We start from the raw sequence: 23,531 nt of genomic DNA, 5'->3' as shown, positions 1-23,531 counted from the left end.
CATTATTGCGAGCAAGATATTAATGATTTATTAAATTCAACTCCATTTGTAGTCAGAGGCTGAATTAAGGTAAGTTTCAAAACCAATTTTAAGTAATAAGAACATCTAATAAAAAGAATGAAAAGCAAAAAGGTGTAGAAATTAAAATTTAACAGTGACATCACAGCCAAGCATCGATTCAGCAGGCAGCCGTAACTACTTCTGATTGACTGTCACATGGACCACTGTCCTCTGTTTGATGTAGGAAACCTTTGCATCACTCATTTTCTGAATTTGGCTGAAGAGTCCTGTTCCACTTAAAAGGTTGGAGAATGTCACAATTGTGAAGTTTATAAGATTATGATGTCTGGAACACTAGCTTTAAATATAGGGTTAGCATAGGTCATGTGAACAGTTTTGTAGTCTGCCTGATGGCATGGGATGGTAGATAGGGATCAAGGAAAGGCTTGGATTGTTGTGTCGAGAGGAAGGTGCGCAATATTTATCCTCAGACACAAAAGCAGCTGTCTCTGACTAACCATGCGTTGGCCTTGAGCCTGCCAAGTCTGAGTTTAGTGTCACTGGTAACAGCTTTTAAACAATTGTGCTTTAATTTGTCCCTTTACTTCAAAGATGGAATCAAAGGTAGCTAAATAGCAATTCTACCCAAATATAAGGATAATTTATTTCATATTGCAATGGGAAAGGGAGCAGAAGAAGTAAGTTTTGGGATAGGCTTATAGGCTTCCTTACAAATCCACGAACATTGCATGTAGACAGCAGTTATATTTTGGATAATAAAATGTGAAGCTGGATGAACACAGCAGGCCCAGCAGCATCTCAGGAGCACAAAAGCTGACGTTTCGGGCCTAGACCCTTCATCAGAGAGGGGGATGGGGTGAGGGTTCTGGAATAAATAGGGAGAGAGGGGGAGGCGGACTGAAGATGGAGAGAAAAGAAGATAGGTGGAGAGGAGAGTATAGGTGGGGAGGCAGGGAGGGGTTAGGTCAGTCCAGGGAAGACGGACAGGTCAAGGAGGTGGGATGAGGTTAGTAGGTAGGAAATGGAGGTGCGGCTTGGGGTGGGAGGAGGGGATGGGTGAGAGGAAGAACAGGTTAGGGAGGCAGAGTCACCCCATCCCCCTCTCTGATGAAGGGTCTAGGCCCGAAACGTCAGCTTTTGTGCTCCTGAGATGCTGCTTGGCCTGCTGTGTTCATCTAGCCTCACATTTTATTATCTTGGATTCGCCAGCATCTGCAGTTCCCATTATCACAGTTATATTTTGGTGTGGTCTGTAGATATTTGTTAAGCAGAGAACAGGAAATCGAGACAGCTAGTCCAACACCTGATGTAGAGAAAATACTGACTGAATTGTTCAAATGTTCTGTGTGGTGGGAAATCAGGCTCTGATTGAAGACTGAGTTGATGAGAATTTTAAAAAGTCTTGAAAAATTGGAACGATTGGGAAGCAGTATATTGTATAACCATCATAGTTATTTCTGGAATGTGAAGCAACTAACTTAAGAAGGTAAAAAGAAACCAGGCTATCCAGAGCGGAGAACAATTCTAAATAGTTTGAAAGATAAAGTGCCCACTTAAAGACAGTGTAATGTTTAAACACAGAAGGAGATTTTTAGTCTTAATAAAAGCTTAATGGGAAATCTCTTTCCTGTAGTTTAAAACATATGAAGTTTACAAAAAAAAACAATGTTTAGTCAATAGTTTTCTCTTACTCATTTGTTTCAGTAACAGGTTTAACTGTGTTAACTGTAAACTGAAAGTTCAAATTTATTTTTAAAAACGCAGAGATTGTAATAAGCATCAGAGTAAAGAACTCAGATCATAGTTAGGTACAGCTTTGCTTAGACCACGTCATGCGTACAGTGCAGTTTTGGTCTATTTATCAGAGAAAGGGTACGCTTGCCTTAGGTTTTTGTGCCACAAAAGTTTGTTGGATTATTTTCTGGGATAAGAAGGCTGACCTGTGAGAGAGTGAGCAGAATTGCCCTTGAATCGCTGAGCTGATAAGAATAAAAAATTACCTTGTTGAAACAAACATTCTTGGATGACTTGATATGGTGATGCTGAGAGGCTTCTTCAACTGGTTTGAGAATCTAGACCTAGGGGTCATAGTTTCAACATAAAGGTTCAACCATTTCAGAAGATTTCAAATCTTTGGAAATGTTTATTTCAAAGGGCTACTGTGGTGCTCATCAGTCGGTACATTCAGGACCTCCTTGTGAACAACATGAATGTTATGGAGTCTGACGGAAAAAAACTTATGAACAAGTTGATGTAGCAGTTCAGCCACAACCTGACTGAATGGGATACACACCTGATAGGTCATGTAACATATTCATGTTCTTGTTCTTAAGTTTGGATATTCTAGGAGAGCATGTAGTAAAAAAGAATGAAGTTTCAATACAAACGTGAATCATAATTAAAGGAACTTCTTCCAGTACCTCAGCAGTAAGGGCATAGTCAAGAGCTGTCATGAACATCTTAAAAAATGCAAATGATTCCAGTCTCCCAGTCTACGCAAGGGAAGATGTGTGGAGCACACTCTTCCCCGAACAAGTTTTCGGGGACAAAATTAATAGAAATGAAATAGACATCCTGGAAAGGCAATGGAGCTAAAAAAAAACTATCAGCTTCCAAAGATGAGTGTAACTTCATTACAAAAGAGACTGAGAAGCCTGAGGATGACATTTGTGAGGCATTCATTGTCATGGCGATGAGGAAGGTAGGCCAGGATTGAGAAGGTCGCAGGTTAGAAACAGACAAATATTCTAGAGAACTAATTGCTCAAAAAACAGGCTACCACAGACCCATTTGTGTTGTTTCTGTGTAGAATTAGAGGGTCAATTGTGAGGGATAAACTTAAAGCAAACTAAAACATTTTGAACAGTTTTAAATGCCATTCTGAAAGTCACAATTCAGACTGTTTGGCCTCCTTGACATACAAAAAGGGTTGAAATATTCCCTATCTAGACTTCTAGAGCATGTTACTCCGTTCCATATGACTGTTAATTAAACTCAAAACTGTGGATATTTAGGATAAATCATATGGATGGGTAAGAACTTAATTGTTAGGTAACAAATGATGGCAGTTTATCAGGGGATTTAGGCTATGGTGGAAGGAGAGAATTAGTTTGGGTTCCTGTTATTCAAAGGATATTCATTTGGGCAACAGTTATAAAATACTGGCTGAGTGGAAAGGGTGTAGCTCTAGCAGAATGTTGCTCGTTTGGAGGAGCATTATGTTACCGCAAAGCTGTTGATTGAGGGACGGCATTTAGAGAGCAAACATTCAGGGGAAGATTAGATCAGGGTCAATCTAAAACTGACCCAGTGGGGGCTCCAAATTAAAAACCAAGTACTATAGTTGACAGATGTATATGACTTTATTCTGTTTTTGACAAGAAGGCAACAATTTTGTAATGTTAGCACTGTTGAAGCAGATAAACATCAGTACTGCAAAGATTTACTCTCACTGTTACCTAATCAGTACTTGTTGTTGTTGCAGTATGTAGAGCCAGTCACGGTGAACTTATTTTTCTTAGTCAACCTGCTCAGCCAAGTTAGTGTACACTTCTCGAGTAGTATCGACTTGAACCCGAGCCTCTGAGCCCAGGACTAGGGACGCTACCACTGTGCCACAAAATGGCCAGTCAGCTTGAACTGTTAATGACTGGCCTTTGAATGTCTGCCAGACGTTGTGGCTTTTGAATGATCACCAGGAGAAGAGGCCTATGATTTGAGGGTGGTTGAGAAGGCATTTAGCACACTTGTGTTTGTTGCTCAGGCCTTTGAGTGTACAAGTTGGGACGTTATGTTGAAGTTGTACAAGTTGTAGCTCGAAAGAAAATCAGAGGGAATTTAGGAGTGGAGTTTAGAAGAATGTGGGGAGATCTATAAAATTCTGACAGGAGTAGATGGGTGAACATAGGAAGGATATTCCCAATGACTAGAGAGTCCAGAATCAGAGGATACAGTTTAAGGATACAGGGTAAGCCATTTAATACAGAGATAAGAACTTTCTTCGCGCAGAGTGTGGTGAACCTACAGATTTCTCTGCCACATGTCATGACCTGTGGTCTTAAGAGGTCCAGTTATCATCATCTACGAAGCTGAGTGCAAGGGATCCGGCAGATGGACATAGGATTAGGGGTCCCTGAAATCGGGACAAAAAGCGAAGAGGATGAACATCCACAGCAACTGACATTGAGCTTTGCATGGGAGACAGGCAGAGGATTGGAACAAGGAGGGAGGAAAGCAGAAAGCATTGTGCTGTGCTGATGAAGCAACGATCAGGATAATCGGGATTGAGTGCCACAGGAGATTCACCTTCCTGGGCAGGCAGTCACTGAGATTTAAACAGTTCTTGCAGAAGACCACATACCTCGTAGCAGTTCTCACAGGGCCTTGCCCACAGACATCAAAGTCAGCGCAGCTGGGAACCTCTTCACTTCTTATTCCTCCTGAGGATTAACATCAGAGTTGGGCATCTTGCATGCAGCAGAACACCAGTGGATACCGTAGCTCCCTAACCTTCTCTTTGCCAGAACTTGACAACACATTCGATTTCAAACAGACAGGTCTTGGCATGGATAAAGATCATTGGATTTCACCTCCATCCACTGGATTTGCGTGAGTACAGGGCATCGTCACTCAGTCCCATGCAGCGACCAAACCAGCCAGCCAGATTGGTCAATAACAAGGGGCTTCCACTTCCCTGAGTTTCAGTTGGTATGTGGCCATAACAAGAGCTTTGTGTATGTGGGCGCCCAAGCTGCTGCCATAAGGACATTCATCGTGTGGCAGCCCAGGGTGCCTCACATTTCCATGCCATGACCCAAAACGTCCTGAATGGTTTTCCAGGGGACGAGAGACAACTGAAACCGTCTGCTGACAAGGTCCTCCACCAATCAGGACATCCAGCTTTGAAAAATGCCAATCCACTGTCTGATCATCTGGGTGACATTCTGAAGTCTGCCTCCTGCGAAGGCCTTTGTTCATTGTGGTGATCGGCTGAGCTGTCCAGATAGATCTGAGCCTTGAGGAGCGTGAGTCACTGGAATGACACAGCTCACTACGGGAGGAAGATGCAGAGCAGAGCAGTGCCCAGGCCGTGCCAGAGGTGAATGAAGCCTCACATATCCAGAGCAGGGCTCAATGGTCTCATCAGGATGTAATCAACATCAGAGAGCATCCAATTCAGGCACATTTCACCCATTCCAGCAGGACTGCATGCTCTGCAGTTCACTTTGAACCCTCCTGGTGAGCACACCCCTTCGGGGGGGGGAAAAAAAAGTCACTCTCACCACAATTGCATTATGGATATCGATGAGTAATCTCAGTACATCCCTTTGCAGATCACTTTATCCTTCTTTTCTATCATTTTGCCATTCGACAACAGAAGCTCATACTTCCAGAGTCGTGAGGCAAGATTTGCAATGTTAGCAAAAAGTAGCAAAATGCCTGTTAAGAAGTGAACTAAATGCACTGCCCCCCATGCAATGCCAGGTGAGGCGGACGCAGCCAATTTGAGTGTTTGTGCTTGAGGTTAAGATGGGCTTGGGGGTTATCCTTTCCATGGAGGTATCCGCGTGAAGATGTTTCTCTGCTGAAGTGGATGGCGGTTTGGGTAGATGTAGATGATGCTGCCTCCAGTGGGAGGATTCTTCTTCATCTCCGCCAGTGACTGTGCCAGTGATTGGAAAGCAGGCTGGGGTGCAGCATCAGCCAAGCCATGACTGACACCTACTCCATTCAGTTTCACTTCATCAGCATCGCTGAACAGTCTGCACCGTTGTTCATGGAGCTGTCCTGTCTCTCAGTGGAGTGTTCAGGGATTCAGAGCTCTGAGCCATGCTGGTCCACAGACTGAGCTTCTTGTCCCTGACCACTTCACCACCATGGCAAACTCTTGTCATGTGCGAACATGGCTGGTGCTGCTGGTCAAAATAGAGTCTCCTTCTTTGTAAGTCCAAGGTCCTGCGTCTGCATCCAGTTGAACATGCCTGCCTGTGTGCCATCCCTCCTAGGGGCACTGCTCAAAGTTGCCTTACCTTCTTGCTCACTGGTGCTATCCCCGCCCTTTGTAGCTATGTACAGAGACCCACAGAGATGAGTGTCTTTACACAGATGGAGAATGGGCTTGTATGATGTGACAGTGTGGATGTTGCTGTCTCAGATGCTTACAATGCCCAGGCTGGAGTGGCTGTCCTTTGTTGCTGGCCTGCCACGACAGATAGGCAGTGGTGCAAGAAGATCATGAGAAACAGAATTAGAATTAGATTTTATTGTCACATGTACTGAAGTTCAGAAGTACATGAATACAATGAAAAGTGGTCAATGTTGCCATTCCTGGCGCTATCTTAGGTACAAAGGTACCTCGGTACAAAGTAGGAAAATAAAGAAGCAACTTAAAAGTTAAATGTACAGTTCCTCTTAGTATTACTTAGAAAAACAAAAAAATAGAGTTAAAAGTTCAACAGTCTTTCTTAAAGTGCTTAGCCTTGCTGGGCTTGCACCCCCCACAAGGGCTCGATCTCCATCACTTTGGCCCACTCTCTGAGGGAGTTCAGATTGCCTGCACACAGTGCGGGAGGACCTCCCTCGCCATGGCGCTGGGCTCAATCTCCGACCATCAAAGTCCCCCAGCTGCTGCCACGCTCCAGACTCGACAAAACCGCAATGCCATTTCCTCCACTGCCTCCGTTACCTCGTCTGGAAGGTAAGTAAGGAGAAAAATCAACTAACAAACTTTTTTTAAAAGAGAAAGGAAAGATGAGAAAGGAAGAAGAGAAAGAAATAAAGAAAAGCGGCCGAAGTGGACGAGCCAACCCTGCTGCTCCCTCCTGGAAGATAGCCTGTGACAGCAGAAACTCTGCAGCGTCTGGACTTGCCAAAGCAGTTCAATCTTTGGAGTGTTTGCAGAGAGGGAAGAGTGCATTCCTCTCCATTCACCCAGAGATCTCGATCTCTCGCTCTCTCCTCCAGGTAGTCCCATCTTCCTATCTCGTACTCAGCGCTGCGAGGCTACTTATCAATGCTCTCTCTGTTGGAGTTTAGGTGCACAGCTGGACTATTCTCCTCTGGTGTCTGCACTTTCCCAAAATTATGTGCCTTGTCTCCTGCAAGGGCAAAATACAGAGAGAGCTAATCCCCTTGCTGGCCTCTCTGAACATGGCTCTTGTTTTTAAGAAACCACTCGTGTTGCAGGTCCTCAACAGTGAAAAGGCTCTGACATTGGAAAAGGGTCAGTAAGCAACCTGAGCGCACATTTCTCAAATATAAAGGAGCAGCAGGCATCCTTAGGCCGCTGAGCTGGTTTGCCTACTGCAGGCTCAAGTCCTGGATGAGGCTGGAGGTCTGCTTTGTGTGGTTGAATAGCTGACCCCAGAAGCTCCCGTGACCAGGACTTCCCTCCTCTAGCTAACAGCATCCAGGAACACCTCGAGGGCTGCATTCACAAAACATGGCTCTGCCCACCTTCCACCTCTCTGCCTTGCCTGCTGGCGGGCTGGAGCTTGCAACGCTGAATCTAAATGGCTGCCACAAATGCAAGAGCCAATAGTACCTTTAATTTGGGCCCACACTTCCAGCGAACCACCTCCATAAACATCCACTGCTACTAATTGGCCGTGTACATTGAGGAAGCTCATGGATTGTGACTGCTCCTCCTCTGACCCCAGCCCTGTGCAGGGTCAGGACTGGTAATTCTGATATTGATTTGCTGACCATGGGAGCAAAATCCTCCCCTCAGGGACTATACTTTGATGTGACTCAAATGATTGTGGTGTATTTGTAAACAAATGGAGGAAAGACACATGTTCGCAAAGTGGAAATGCCTTTGGTATTTCACTGTTTTTCAGAGTGCGTCGGTGGAGTTTACAATTTAGTCAGCTACATTAGTTACCAGCCATTAGGTCTGTGTACTAATTAATAAAACAGAGAGGAAATGGCTGCTTGCATTTATAAGACATTGCGTGATTATTAAAGTGACCTGATAAAATTTTCATGATTCACTGTTTCAGTTAGAGGAATTGTTAAGACTTTCAGCTTCACGAACACATTAAATGTTAGAAAAGTTCAGAGCCGGATACTCTTTGAATTTGTGTATTTAAAGCTATTATGTAAAAGATAATTTATCATTCATGTAACAATGAGGATAAAGAAGGTAGAAAGCTGAATTAACTGCTTTCAACAGGTGGCTGAATAATCTTGAACTCAGAATATTCCGGTTATGAAAGTGCAGTACAATTTGAAAGCGTGTAGAATGTGGTATTACTCAATGATATTTGATGTATTTTCTTACGGTACATCTGGTAACACCAACAGATAAGGGCTTTATTCAGAAACACAGGTGGGTAACCCGAGTCTGGTTTATGGGCACCTTATCTTTTTAATATGCATTGGAATTTGTCAGTCACAGGTGTGGAATAATCTAAGCTCTTGTACTCCTTGCCAGTGTTATGAAGTTTCAGCAACACACACTGCTGTTGGCACCTAACATGAAAAGGCTCAGATTATGTTTTAACACGTTGCGCACACACACACACGCGCGCGCACACACACACACACGCACAGTACTTTTGCTCATATAGTCACTTCTCTGTTGCTAATGTGGCCTTGGCCTTTTGCTTTTGCAGCCCCCAGTGAGCCTTTGCTTTGCAAATTTGCTGATGGAGGGCAGAAGAAAAGACAGAATCAAAGCAAATATACGCAAAATGGAAGGCCGTGGCCCAGAGAAGGAGAGGTGAGTTATTGTGCAAGTCTACATTTCTAAGAAACAGAAGTTTGGAAGGTCGGGTTCTGGGAAATTCTCAAGCTACGGTACCCTTTGCAGTCTGGCTGAAGGAATATGTGTTATGATGAATGTACGAATAAGGGAAGGCAGCAGCTAATCCAGTGCACTAATAATTAGGCTATTAGATTCCCTACAGCGTGGGAACAGGCCCTTCGGCCCAACAAGTCCATACTGCCCCTGAGAGCATCCCACCCAGACCCATCCCCCTATAACCCACACACCCTGAACACTATGGGCAATTTAGCATGGCCAATCCACCTAGCCTGCACATCTTTGGACTGGGGGGAACGTGCAAACTCTGCACAGACAGTTACCCAAGGCTGGAATCGAACCCGGGTCCCTGGTGCTTGAGGTTGCAGTGCTAACCACTGAGCCACTGTGCCGCCCCTGAACCATTTCTGGAATTCTATCACTGACATTAATAAATTAGAACCTATGAGAATTTCTGTGCAGATTCACTTTTCCAGCTAGTGTCCTGAATGACAATTAGCTTCTGCTATTCTGCTTGAAAATGAAGGGAGGGACACTGGCCCAGCTGACCAACTACTTCAGATCTTCTTGAAAGGAAACTGCATACTGCAACTGGATTATCAAAAGTGAAGTAAGTTGTAACATCTTCTCGTATTTGAAACAGCCATTCTACGCATTATGATCATTTCCAATACCAGTCATCCTGGAGGATACACTTTTGCATAGAACAAAATTAAGATTTTCCTATGGCCTCAGTTGAGCTTCCTGTTGTGGAAAGACTGAAGATGCTGCCTTTGAGGGAATTTATTTAAATAAAACATAACAGGAAGAGGAACCAAATGACCTTTTTTTTCAGGTTTTTTAAAGGTATTGCAAGCCAATGATGCTGTCTTGTCTTTCAGCATCATTTATATCACTGCCTGTCTCCTCATGAACAAACAACAAAGTTTTCCAAATGCTCTTTATCAATGAATAGGGACTTTTAAAATATTCTCATTTCCCAAAATAACCAGCAATATTGTATTACCTTCGTTGTTAACATGAAGTCACTATTTTCTGTGACCTGAAATAAGACAAATTATTTTGTATTCACCCAACATGAATTCTGAAGAGTACGTTTCATTGAATTTAAATACCTTCTTTTGTCTTCACACATGCAAAGGGGTCCAGTGTCATCTTTGCTTCAGGACCTTTAATTTGAGTCCAATTCGTGTGAATGACACAAATCTTATCCCTGGTAACAGTTAAGGCCCGTAACTGAAGTATATTTTAGCAAACTTTGTCTGGTTCCAGTTGATCACAAATGCATTGTTATCACCAAATTTTATCAATGTTTCTTATGACATTCCAAGTTTCTTTTGTATGTACCAGCATATGTCAACAGGATGTTTGGCCATGAGGCATCAGAACGAGACTAACTGTCTTTTCCTATAGCACCCACTGTATCTATTTTCCCATAAAAATTAATGAAGAATGACCAGGAACAGGAACCTTGCTGATACTGTGATAATGGGAACTGCAGATGCTGGAGAATCCAAGGTAATAAAATGTGAGGCTGGATGAACACAGCAGGCCCAGCAGCATCCCAGGAACACAAAAGCTGACGTTTCGGACCTAGACCCTTCGTCAGAGAGATGATGAAGGGTCTAGGCCCGAAACGTCAGCTTTTGTGCTCCTGGGATGCTGCTGGGCCTGCTGTGTTCATCCAGCCTCACATTTTATTACCTTGCTGATACTTCTCTTTTCCCAAGTCCAGAGGCAACATTAACCATCTTAGCCTTCACACTGCTGTCCTCCATGACCAGAGATTGAACCTGAAGCCATCTGGTTTTTGTAGCTGTTTTATTAAGTTTTAAAGTATGGTTTGCTCCAGTTTTGAACAGCACTCTGTACACGTTGCAAGGGCTCCAGTTACTGCAGCAGAATCATTTAACTTGGTGCCACCTAGTGGAGCTTGTGTTACACTGCCTGCTTGGATGTGCTCATCTTCGTCTCTGTCTGAAACTATCCCAGCTTCAGGCTATGGTTCTGTGATGTGGGAGTTTAGGCAGAGCTGTTGAGGAATGTTTGTAATTTGTTAATCTGAGGCACATGCAGTTTACGGGTAACAGCTTTGTTTTTAGACAAGATAATATGGTTAGCCTGCAATGTGGCTGTTAACCACTGTCGTGAGAATCTTTGCCAAAACGAAACATGTAAACAGATTTCACAAAACAACCTCTGTATGCAGTTCAGTTTGGTTGTTCTCTTAAAGGGACCGTCATATTACACCTTAAAAATTGTTATGAGTGCGGAGCATGTGGCAGTTTTGCATCGTTTACAGGAACAATATAAGAGACAATACATTCATAACAGCTTTGAAAAGCTGAGATTTTCATGTGGTAGTTGTGCATTTATTCTTAATGCTTGGTTCTTCCTCCCCCTCATGATGTAATTACTTTCTGCCAAAGAGGCAGACAGCAGCTCCCCAGCTTGTGTTTTCGAGCACATGTCTCTGCTGGGATAGGGGAGGCTGTTTGGAATCTCAAATCTGTTCTCTCAGTCAGTCGCATTGTGGCTAATCTGCAGCCCATCTCCTGTTTCATGTCTTTATTCCATATCCCTTGGCATCCCAACCCAACAAGAATCTATTAATCCAGCCTTGAAAATTTCAGTTGATCCTCAGGATATGTAGCTTTTCGGGGATCTTGTTCCAAATTTCCAGTACCTTTTGGATGAAAAACATCTTCCTAAATTCTGAGGTGGTGCTTCAGTTTTCAACATTATTAATTATGTGTGAGGGAATATATGTTGATGATCAAAAGGCATTAATCAGGGACTTCTGTTCAACTTGGCAGGATAGTATATCAGGTTTAAAATCTTAAACAGAAATGTGCAAATCTTAAACATCAAGCAGCTTGGAATTTGTAGGTCTAACAGGCATCTCCAGTAGTTTTCAGCATTGCAGTCATACTGCACTGTATACAACATTACTCAGTGCTTTTTTTTGCAATTTGAAATGGATTGAGCATCTACAAAAATGATAAAAGCAGACCATAATATGGCCTGTGCCCAAGCAGTGCCACGTTAAAACCTCATATATGATGTGCTTGCCATCTTGCATATGGTGATTTCTCAAAGGAAGGATCATTTTCGATCCTCAGGTACAGTTCTGAACAGAGTTTATGAGCTGATCCGAAAGGCATGAGTACAGAACATTGCAGAAAACCAACACAGAATCTGAAAGCATACTGGTGTTGCTCACAACAGCATGACAGATGTGACGACTGTTCCTTTTGCCTGATTGCAGAAAGCCAGTTAGCAAAGGATAAAGTAAAAAGGTTATAAACTAGTTTTTTTAGTTGACGGACTTTCTCTGCGCTGGCAGGATGATGAGCCTGCTTGGCAGCCCTTTACATCCCAAGTGGTAGCAGCTAATTTACTTTATTTTAAACAATGCCCAGAACCTGATACTTGAAGGTATTCCAATTATATTGCATTCAGAATGTTTTAGGATTCAGTGACCGGGTAGAAAATACATCTCAAGTCATCAGGAAGTTTGTCATCATGGTGTTGCAGTAAACAACATGCTGTACTCCCACTCGGTTAGTAATGACTAGCCAAATTGAATTTTCAAGATAAAGTAGCATGTTGTTTGCAGTCCTTTAAAAGGTGTTCTTGCCAGATTAATTGAATGGATACTGCTCAGGAAACCCTTGCAGGAAATTTGAGTAACTATTTAAATTTAAATAAAAGAGGAAACTTTTTATCCCTAATTTTTACAAAGCTGATTTCCCTTGAATATCAAGCAGGCTTTGCACAGTTCTTTTGTTGCTTCTCACATGCCCACCCACAAGATGTTTACAGAATGTTGAACCCCAATCAATCCCAAATAGAGTACTCAAATTGCAATTAGCACTGTTTAGCAAATATGTAAAAAAGATAATTTGTCAATTTTAATACAAATTACAATACTCCTAGTCTGGGTATTAGCAAACATTTGGATGATGTTTATATTGATTTACAAATTTCAGTAGTGATACATCATCATTATAAAATAATGGAAAATAAACACTCTTTCAGCAAATAATTGGCACAGTGCAGAATAGTTATTGCTGTGTTTTGTTATGACTATATATCATGCTCCATGGCATCCTGCCAATTATTAGCCATGACTCAGTGTTACACTCTCACCTAAGCCAGTCGGTTATGGGTCCCAGTCGCATTTCAGAAATCCAAACACCAATTCTTGGCTTAAAAACTCAACGCTGTGCTGAGAGACCTCCATCAGATGAGCCATCTTCAAATGCAGGTCCTGTCTGCCCAGTGAAGTAGCCCATGACAGTATGTGCAAGGCAGAGCGGTGGCTCAGTAGTTAGTACTGGTGCCTCACAGCACCGGGGCCTGGTTTCGAATCTGACCTTGGATATTGTCTGTGTGGAGTTGGCACATTCTCCTGTGTCTGAGTGGATTTTCTCTGGGAGCTCTGGTTTCCTCCCACAAGATATGTCAGGCTAAATTGTCAGTGCCCATGGATAGGTGGGTTAGTTATGAGAAATGCAGAGTTACAGGGATAGGGTAGGGGGGGGTGTGCCTGGGCGGGTGCTGTTCTGAGGGTTAGTATGGACTTCATGGGCTGAATGGCCTGTTTTCACACTCTAGGGATTCTGCAATATCAAAGAAAAGCCTTAGAGTGTACTGGTCCATATTTATTCTACAGCCAGCAACAGTGAAGCAGATTATCTGGTTATTATTTAATTTCTGTTTGTGGATCTTGATACATGTGAGTTGGCTGCCACTGCATGCTAAAAATGATTAACCTTCAAGCTCAACTGGATCTAAAATGCTTCTGCACTTGAGAACAGAAGAAATAGGAGCAGGAGAAGGCCAATGTAGAGAATGAGAATGAGTAGTTAATAGTGGATAATGAGGAAATGGTCGATGCAATGAATAAATATTTTGCTTCTGCCTTCACTGTAAAGGTTAGAAACAAAATCCCAGTGAGAGTTGTAAAACAAGAGCTGGCAGAGAGAGGGTCTTAGAAACATTACAGTCAGTGGGGAAGAAAACATATGGAGCTACATACCAACAAGTCCCTGGTGCTGATGGACTTCATTCTAGGGTCTATAAAGAAATGCTATTAAGGTGGTACATGCGTTAGTGTCAATTTTCCAAAATTCCCTCTATTCTTATAAGATTCCATTGGACTGGAAGGTACCAAGTATTAGTTGCCTATTCAAAAAAGAATGAGATAGAGAATGTGAAACCACAGACCAGTAAGCTTGATGTCTGTCATAGGGAAGCTGCTAGAACTGGTCCTCAAAGAGATTATAGCTGAGCACTCTGAAAATATCAAGCTGATCAGGACATGCTAAAGTGGCTTTGGGAAAGAGAAATCATGTTTATCCAGTTTATTACAGTTCTTTGAAAGGGTACAATGTGTTGTGGATAAAGAGGAGCCTGTAGACGTATTGTACTTGGATTTCTAGAAGGCATTTGATAAGCTGCCACGTCAGTAGATGCTGTGAAAAATAAAAGTGCATGGAGGGGGAGCAACACATTAGCATGGATATTAGATTGTCTCGCTGGCAGAAAATAGATCGTATGTCTAAATGTGTTTTTGTCTGACTGACAAATTGAGAACTTGCTTTCCTTAGGGGTCTGTGTTAGGGATCACAACTTTTTATTAAATTCTATTAATGAATTTGGTGAGGGGAGCAAGGTTTGGTAGTAAAATTTGTAGGGGATAATAGGTGGGGAAGGATGTTGCAAAGATGACATTGTTTGCAGGTGGAAATAGATAGGTCAAGTGAGTGAATGGAAAAAAGTCTGGCAAACAGAATATGATGCGGGAAAATACGATGTTGTTCACTTTTGCAGAAGAGTGAAAAAGCAGAATGTTACTTAAATGGATAATGACTGCAGAATTCAGCGGGGTAGAGGGACCTCTGTATTCACATGCAGGAGTTACAAAAGGTTAGCATGTAGTGTGAGTAATTAAGAAGGCTCATGGGATACTATTCTGAATAATATTATGAGAAATTAAACATAAAAGTAAGGCTGTCTTGCTTCAGTTATACATGGCAATAGTGAGACCAAGCCTCATATACTGTGTGCAGTTCTGGTCTCCTTATTTAAGAAAGGATATGTATCCATTGGCAGTCATTCAGATGAGAATTACTGGATTGATACAGGAATAAGTCGGTTGTTTTATAAACTTATGTTTTCCTTGGAGTTTAAATGAATATAAGTGACTTAATTAAATGTATAAATCCTGTAAGGTCTTGGTCAGATGGATGTGGACAGAAGAAAATTGCTGATAAAACTCCGCAGATCTGGCGGCATCTGTGGAAACGGAGCAGAGTTAAAGTTTTTGGTCCAGTGACCCTTCTTCGGAACTGACATAGAAATGATGTTTTCTCTCGTTTCGTGAGTCCAGAACTAGAGGGCACAGTTTAAAATTGGGGGCCACCATTCTGAGATGAGGAGAAATTGCTTTCTCTCAGAGGGTTGTGGATCTCTGTCTCTAAAGGTGATGGAAGCGGTGACATTGAATATTATTAAGATAGAGGCAGATGAATCATTGGTTGTTGAATGAGAATGGTATTTATTAAAACAACAAACAGATCAGCCATGATCTTAGTGAATGGTGGAGTAGACTTGAGAGCAAAATGGCCTCCTGCTGCTCTGATTTTATATGTTCAAATTTGGCCAATCTAATCTATTCCACCGTTTAACAAGATGAATGATGTATTTGTAGCCTTCACTTTCCTATCTTCCCTACAACTCATAAGTTCCTTGTAGATCCAAATCTGTCTTACTCAGCCTTAAAATATATTCAGCAATCCATCCTCCACTACCCTGTCTGGGTTGAGAGCTTTAAGGACTGACAATTCTCTGACAGAAGAAATTCTTCTTCATCAGCATTTTGCATGGGAGATCTTTTGATTTTTAAGTAGTCTTCCCTACCAGGGCAATGTTCTATCAGCATCTACCCTACCAAGTCCCCTCAGAATTTTATACGTCTTAATGAGTTCATCTCTCTTTCATCTAAACCCCAACAAACATAGGTACAACTTGCTGAACCTTTCCTCAGGCGGCCTATCCATCTCAAGAATCAATCAGTGAGCCTTTTTCAAATTTCAGCCATTGCAATATAATCATCTTTCAGAAAGGAGACCAACAGTGTAAGTCTTACTCTAGTTGAGGTCTCACCAATGCTCTGAACAATTGGATCAAGACTTCCCTACTTCAAGAGTCTATCCCCTCATCCAAATCATTCATGTAGACTGTAAAAAGCACAGATCCCAGTGACACTCCACTAGTTAGATTGTACCCACCTGAGATTGACTCATTTATATTGACTCTTTGCTACCTATTGACACATCACCCCAGTACCATCCTCATCAGTTCTGACGAAGGGAAACATTAACTATGTTTTCGCTCACAGGTGCTGGCAGACCTGCTGAGTATCCTCAGTAATTTCTGTTTTTGTTTCTGAGCATTTGTTTGGAGTCTTCATGTTCAATGAGGCAAATCTTTGTTCAGCATAATGAAATATTTCCCTAAACATTTGCCATTTTTCCTCTATCACTTGCCTTCAAACCTAATTTCCCATTCCACGTGACAAACCCACTGTCTTTGTCTCTTTGAAACTGACTTCATTTGATTTTAAGTCCTCGTTTCAGGCCTGGGTTTCTTGATCTCAAACTGAATGTGAAATTCTTCTGTGCAGTGATCACTAGTGCCTAAAGGATGCTGAATGCTTTCCTACGAGATCTTCAATTTCTCCTATTTCATTACCAAATTCAAAATAGCTGGTTCCCTGATTGGAATCGGACTGCATTGTTCTGAGAATGTATCTCTAAGACATTCTGAGAGCTCATCTTCAAGGGTATCTTTACTAATTTGATTGATATAGAACATAGAACAGTACAGCGAGAACAGGCCCTTCGGCTCTCGATGTTGCACCGACCTGTGAACTAATCTAAGCCCCTCCCCCTACACTATCCCATCATTATCCATATGCTTATCCAATTTTAGCAATGATTATAGCAATACCTTGCTTGCAAGCCTTTGTCAGTTTTGGACATATACTGTGTAAATAACATCATGACAGTTTTATAAATGCAAGCTTCCTTATTTTACAACAGTGGATTAAGTGCAGTGAGCTTTGGCTATGTTCAAATATTACTGAACACAATAGTGAATAGTTCCATTTATTAATTAAGCTTTTGAGAGATTGACAAATGCAGTTAGATTGACATTCAAGGGCACCCAAACTAGAGAAAAATCATTTGAATTGCCTCACTGCAGATAGCTGACAGGGTGATCACTCTCTGCAATATCTAGAGGCTGCAAATGCAGCAGAAGTGCCCTGGCTAGAGGAAAATTACTAAGGTATTTTTCCCCAGCAGATTCAAACATCAAGTATTTGTCTCAAGTGTACCTGATGTAAAGCATGTGCTCAGAACTTGTTACCTTGCACTGCCAACCCCTGAAAATCTCACACGACTTTACAGTGTTTTAAATTCTCAATATGCATGCTCATTCAGCAGTGTAGCATTCATACACACATCAGAGAACCACACATCAAATCCTGTTAGAAATCCTGCCTCCATGAATTGCATCTGTTACATGGACGATAGGTTAGGCAAATACGTTTCACTGTATGTGCTTCTGAAATTTACATCTCAAATCACCTCTGCTGGTAGGACAGGATGCTGTATAAAGCAGAACAGAGCTAAACTGGAGTGGAGATTCAGAAATTGCAAACCATTTTGTGAAGTTCACTCAGGACAAGCTTGCCTCAGAACATATTGAGATGGCAGGGATAAAGAAGCTGAGACTGATACCGTCCAGCCATAGCTGTATCGATTTCTTGCGGCCAGCAATTGGATACACGACCTTGTTCAGTGTTACTGGCCTCAGAAGAGCAGTGACCCGTCACCAGCAGTGACTCCTCTCTCACCTCTGCTCCATCCCGATGCACTTCCAAAAGCCACAATACAGCTGAATCACAGCTGAATTTGCAAGCATTAGCGCAGCTACATAGAATCCAAGGATGCACATTTGCCAGGTTATTAGGAACATGCCTATTGCATTCACCCTGCCAAGTCCTGTTGGCGTTTTATAAGTTTCCTTGAGATCCCACTTCATTCTTCTAAACACCAGTGAATTTAGTCCAAATGAATCTTGTGCCTCCTCATAGATCAGGCCTGCCATCCCAGGAAACAGTCTGGCAAACCTTTGTTGCACTCCCTCCATCGCCAGAGCATTGTTTCTCAGATAAGGAAACTAAAACTGCACACAGCGTTCTGGAGGTGATCTCATCAAGGTTCTGTACAATTGCAGCAACACATCCTGCTCCCGTACTCAAATCCTCTCATGAAATAGACCAACATACCATTTGCCTCCTTCACTGCCTGCTGTACCTGCACGCTAACTTTCAGCGACTGGTGTGCAAGGAAACCTAGGTCTCATATACTTCCCTTTTTCCAAATCTATTCCCATTCAAATAATCATCTGCCTTCCTGTTTTTGCTACCAAAATGGATAACCTCACAATTGTCCACATTCTACTTCACCTGCCATGAAACTTTCCATTCACCCACCTTGTCCAAATCATGCTGAAGTGTCTCTGCATCCTCCTCACAGCTCACTCTCCCATCCAACTTCATGTCATCTGCAAATTTGTAGAAGTTACATTTAATTCCCACATCCAAATAAGGAATATATATTGTGAAGAGCTGGGATCCAAGCACCGATTCCTACAGTACTCCCCCGGCCACACCGCCGCCCCCCCCCACCCCCCACCACTGTCTGCCACTCAGAAAGTAACCCGTTTATTCCTACTGTTCCTTGTCTGCATGGTCCTCTATCCATGTCTGTACACTGTACCCAAACCCTTCCACTTTAATTTTATGTGATCATCTCTATGTGGCACCTTGTTGAATGCTGCCTTAATGTCCAAATAAACCACATCATCTGGTACCCCCTTATCAACTCTTCTAGTTACATCCTCGAACATTTCCAGTAGATTTGTCAAGCATGACTTTCCTTTTGCTGGCTGTCCAATCCTGACACTGATTTCCAAGTGCAGTGCTATTAAATATTTTATAATGGACTCTAGCAATTTCCATGCTACACCCTGTTGATCCAGATTCTGTGGAGGTGTTTCCCTAGACCATTTCCAAGGAATGTGCTTGAATATATTGTTACACTTGTTGGCATAATGTCAGGTACAGATAGTCTCACTTGATCTTCCTGAACACTTCATTTGATTTTCTTTATCCAGGTGTCATAGTGGCTCAGTGGTTAGCAATGCTGCCTCACAGAACCAGAGACCCAGGTTCAGTTCCAACTTCGGGCGACAGTCTGTCTAGAGTTTGCATGTTCTCTCTGTGTCTGCATGGGTTTCCACCAGGTACTCTGGCTTCCTCCCACAGTCCAAAGCTGTGCAAGTTAGGTGGATTTGCCATGTTAAACAACCGATAGTGTTCCGGGATGTGTAGGTTAGGTGCAGTAGCTGCAGGAAATGCAGAGTTACAGGGATGGGGTAAGGGGATGCTCTTCGGAGGGTCAGTGTGAACTTGTGCATTTGGAAATAGAGGGTTTGTTTATGAGTAGTCAGCATGGCTTTGTGTGTGGGAGATCATACCTCATAAATTTGTCAGAGTTCTTTGATGAAGTGACCAAGAAGGTTGATGAGGGCAAGCCAGTAGATGTAGTCTGTATGGATTTCAGTAAGGCCTTTGATAAGGTTCCACATAGTAGGCTGCTCTGGAAGGTTTGATCACATGGAATCCAGGGTGAGCTGGCCGATTGGATACACAGTTGGTATGATGGTAGCAAGCAGAGAGTAATAGTGGAAGGATGCTTGTCGGACTGGAGGCCTGTGACTAGTGGTGTGCCTCAGGGGCCAGAGCTGGGCCCACTGCTGTTTGCGATCCATATCAATGATTTTGATGACATCAGCCTGAGACAAATTTGGAACTTGGAGAGCCGTGCAGTTGTTTGTGCAGGGAGGGTATGAGGTGGAGGGTTACTGTCATCCTACTATCTTATGTCTGCCTAATGCTCTACCCTTGTTTGTCACCTCTTGCCCATCCTATTTCCCATCTACATGCTGCCCCAAGGCAATATTTACTGAGACACATCAAGTATTTTTGTATTTACACTGACACCGGCTAACTCTACTACACCACAACCTCTCCTGGTTCCGCCTCTGTCACTAAATTACCAGCCAGCTGTCAGAACTGGATGAGCAGTAATGTCCGCCATGTAAGTATTGGAAAGATTGAAAATAAACAGTACCTGCCAATCCCACAACCACTACCATCCTGAAGGATGAGGGCAGCAGAAACATGGGAACACTGACCACCTGCAAGTTTCCCTCCAAGCCACTCACCATCCTGGATGGGTGGATTGACTGGAAAGCCAATCTGCTGTGCCAACTAATTGCAGCCTCTATATCAGTTTGAGGGGGTGGGCTGGTGATTTCTAATGAAATTGACAAAGATCCGCATTTGAAGACTCTGTCCCCCTCTCTTTTGCAAATCTTCTGAATGTAGAACTGGATGGGGAGGTGTTTGGATTACAATCATATTGTGGATTTGGGTGATTCTAACACCCAGTGCTCCTCTCTGTGTCTCATTTCTCTCCAGTAAGATTCTTTTGTCCACCCTTCCATTGAATGAAGTTCCGTGTTTGATGCTTCACTTCACAAAATTTATCACACCAAGAAAGATAAATATTACAGTCTTCTAACTAATTGATTGTACTGAGGACCATATAAAAGGAGAATAACAGGTGCTGTAGAGTAATGGGGCGCAGGTACTTTGAGGAAGAAGCTTCTTAACCAAAAGTTATAAAGCATAGAAGGAAAAGTAGGCCACTTGTCCCATTGAGACTCCTCTGTCACTCAGTGGCTGATTTGGTAATCCTTACTTCTACTTTCTTGCCTTTATCATTCCCTTAATGATTAAATATCTGTCTATCTCGGCCTTAAAAATACTGAAGGGCTCTGCCTTGCCACCCATTGTGGTAATGATAGATTCACTGTACTCTCTCATCTCTGTCGTTAATGGGGGACTCTTATTTTGAGACTATGCCCACGGGTTCTCGACTTTCCCACAAGAGTCATCAACCTTTCACCACCCCCCTTAGAATCATGCATGTTTCAGTAAAGTTGCCTCACATTCTTTTAAACTTCAATGGGTTTGTGCCTAATGTACTCAACTTCTCCTCAGAGGAAAATTGCTCCGTACCCAGGATCAACCATGGGAACCTCCTGTGGACCGCCTCCACTGCCTTTATAAAGATCCTTAAATAAAGGGATTAAAATTGTTTGCAGTATTTCAGCTGCCTTCTACTTGGTGCTTTGTATTCTTGTAGAAAGACTTCCTATTTACATTGCCCGTTCCTTCGGAATTAACGGCCAACATTCCATTGACCTTGCTGTGTCCTCCAGGCATTAACTATAAAAGAGTTTCAGCTTGATATTTGGCTGGAGAAGATAATCGCTTTTCCTGAAAATGGGACTGAACTTTCTTAATGTGCTTTGCCCATTTATACATTAAAATCAAACTTGTTTGTGGCATCCTGTTGACATTGTTGAGATATTTTCATTTGGGCTGTCGTATCAGATGAAATTTAGTTGAATGCTTTCACAGTTATGGACCTTGTGTAGATGCAGTTTATTGCTGTAGAAATACTGGACTGCAGTGTTATATTGTGAATTGGTTTCACAACAAAGTTTCTCTGAAGGGAAGTTTCACCAAGAGGGCTTCTAGATTTTTTTTCTTTGTCTCCAAGTCTAATATCCTTATAATAAGTGCTAAGTGCCTAATGGCACCAGTAGATTTAAATAATGACAAGTAGTTTCGATTTGGGTGTCTTTAATTGTCAGCAGTGTCAGTTCATGTTGCTACATTCAAGGAATTTCAGCAATCCCACTTGGGTGGTAGAAGAGGCATTACTGCATACAGCTCACAACATAACCCATTAAGTATCTAATGACCAGAAATCCAAGGAACTGACACTCTCAATTACCAAGTAATTATATCTATAAAACGAGCCTGTGAAGAACTTTGAGAGATGCCTGCACTTGCATTGCCATCATTGGCATTCCTGCCAGCATTGGAATGGAAACCATTTCCAACAGCCATTCATCTCTTTACACCCAGTGTGAGAGAACTTTTCAATAGGTTCAATGCAGGTTGAATGGGGCTGTTCACTGAAAAAGCTTGCTGGCACTGCAACGTGCAGAAGGGGAATCCTGTGAAAGTTGGCCTTGTTGCAAATTTGTGGAAAATAAGAAATTATTTTAGATGGTATAAACCTCCTGATTGCAAATTAAGTGGAAATTTTGTGCTCGCCCAAATTTTAATACGATTACTGTTGCACATACTCATTTTTAATGCATTACCACAGTAATGAGGGAATCAAATAAATTATTTTGGGGCAGTGCTGATACAATTTAATTTTCTTGTATGTTAAATATGTGTTATGTATACCGCCTTTTCAATGCAAGGTTTGCAAACTAATTTTTTGACACCAGACATGTGTATAGATGAGAATCAGGACTGTTTGCAAAATAGAACTGATACTGTGACACACTGTAATCCAACAAAATCTACACAAGCTGAACAACCTCTCAAAATTATTAATAGAAGAATATAAAAAATGAGTATTGGAATTCTTCATGTATTATTAGAAATAATAGTAAATAATTAATGTTAATAATTGCTAGATGAAATCTGATCATTTGTCTCCATAGTCAACGCTATAGTTGTTACGGCAGGTTCACCATTGCCCCATGCTTTATATTCCTTAATTGTGAGGTCTCTAATCTTTGGTATTCTGTCCAGGATATTAATCTGCTTTTTAGGGCCCTTCATCTATCTTGTTTTTTCGCATTCTCGTTCTTTAAAGGCAGTCTTCATCCAGTTATTTCATTGTTCGCTTGGTTTAGGTAGTAAACAAATTTAATGAATTCTTTGGTGAAATGTGAATGTTTTTGTTCCCTGACATCTTCCTTGCGGTTCGCTTGCCAACCCCTTTCAGCCTGAAGTAAATTTAGCAAAAATGAGTTGGCCACTTCCTGGTTGTTCAGCCCTTGTATTTTATTGACACTTGTTATGTTCCATTATTTGAGTTAACATACCTCTTGGAAACGAGACAAAGTTACACTAATGCCTCATAAAGGACTTCATGCACGCTGACTAACAGAAACATTACAGCACAGAAGATGAAAATTCAACCCATTGGCTCTGTACTAGCTTTTCAAATAAGCATTATAACCTATCTCCATCTTCTACCTTCTTGAATGCCTGATTAAACCTGCCTTCACCATGCTTTTAGACAATGCATCCCACACTTTGAATCACTGTGTGAAAAAGATTGTTCACAGATTGTTTTTTCTACTTTTGCAAATCACCTTAAATCTACGACCTCCTATTTGCAAGTTTTTGTTTACAAGTGGGAATAATTCCTCCCTAGCTATTTCATTCCAAACCCCTTGTGATGGTAAAAATCTATATCAAGTCTCATCTAAGCCTCCTCCTCTCTGAAGAAAACAGTCTAGACTTTACCAATCTTTCTTCATAACTAAAGTTTGTTATCCCTGGAACCGTTATTATAAATTTCTTCTGCACCCATTCCAATGTATTCACATCCTTGCTAAAGTGTGGTGCCCAGCACAGCTTATGCAAGTTCACCATAACCTCCTTGTTCTTGTGCTTTATGCCATTAATAAATTTTAGGATATTGTATGCATCACTAACTAC

General features: G+C 42.0%; 1 protein-coding gene across 5 annotated transcripts in view; it reads left to right on the top strand.

Moving 5' to 3' along the window:
- rbms3 (RNA binding motif, single stranded interacting protein) overlaps nt 1–23,531 on the top strand; it is a 1,261,622-nt gene that overhangs the window by 1,147,247 nt on the left and 90,844 nt on the right. For all 5 annotated transcript variants that reach the window (XM_048556972.2, XM_048556941.2, XM_048556951.2 and 2 more), the window contains one exon: nt 8,637–8,743. In XM_048556972.2, coding sequence (XP_048412929.1) covers nt 8,637–8,743 — 107 coding nt within the window. The remainder of the gene's footprint in view (nt 1–8,636; nt 8,744–23,531) is intronic.

This window comes from Stegostoma tigrinum, chromosome 2 (assembly GCF_030684315.1).
Source record: "Stegostoma tigrinum isolate sSteTig4 chromosome 2, sSteTig4.hap1, whole genome shotgun sequence".
Taxonomy (NCBI): Eukaryota; Metazoa; Chordata; class Chondrichthyes; order Orectolobiformes; family Stegostomatidae; genus Stegostoma; species Stegostoma tigrinum.
This window is presented reverse-complemented; position numbering and strand designations above follow the sequence as displayed.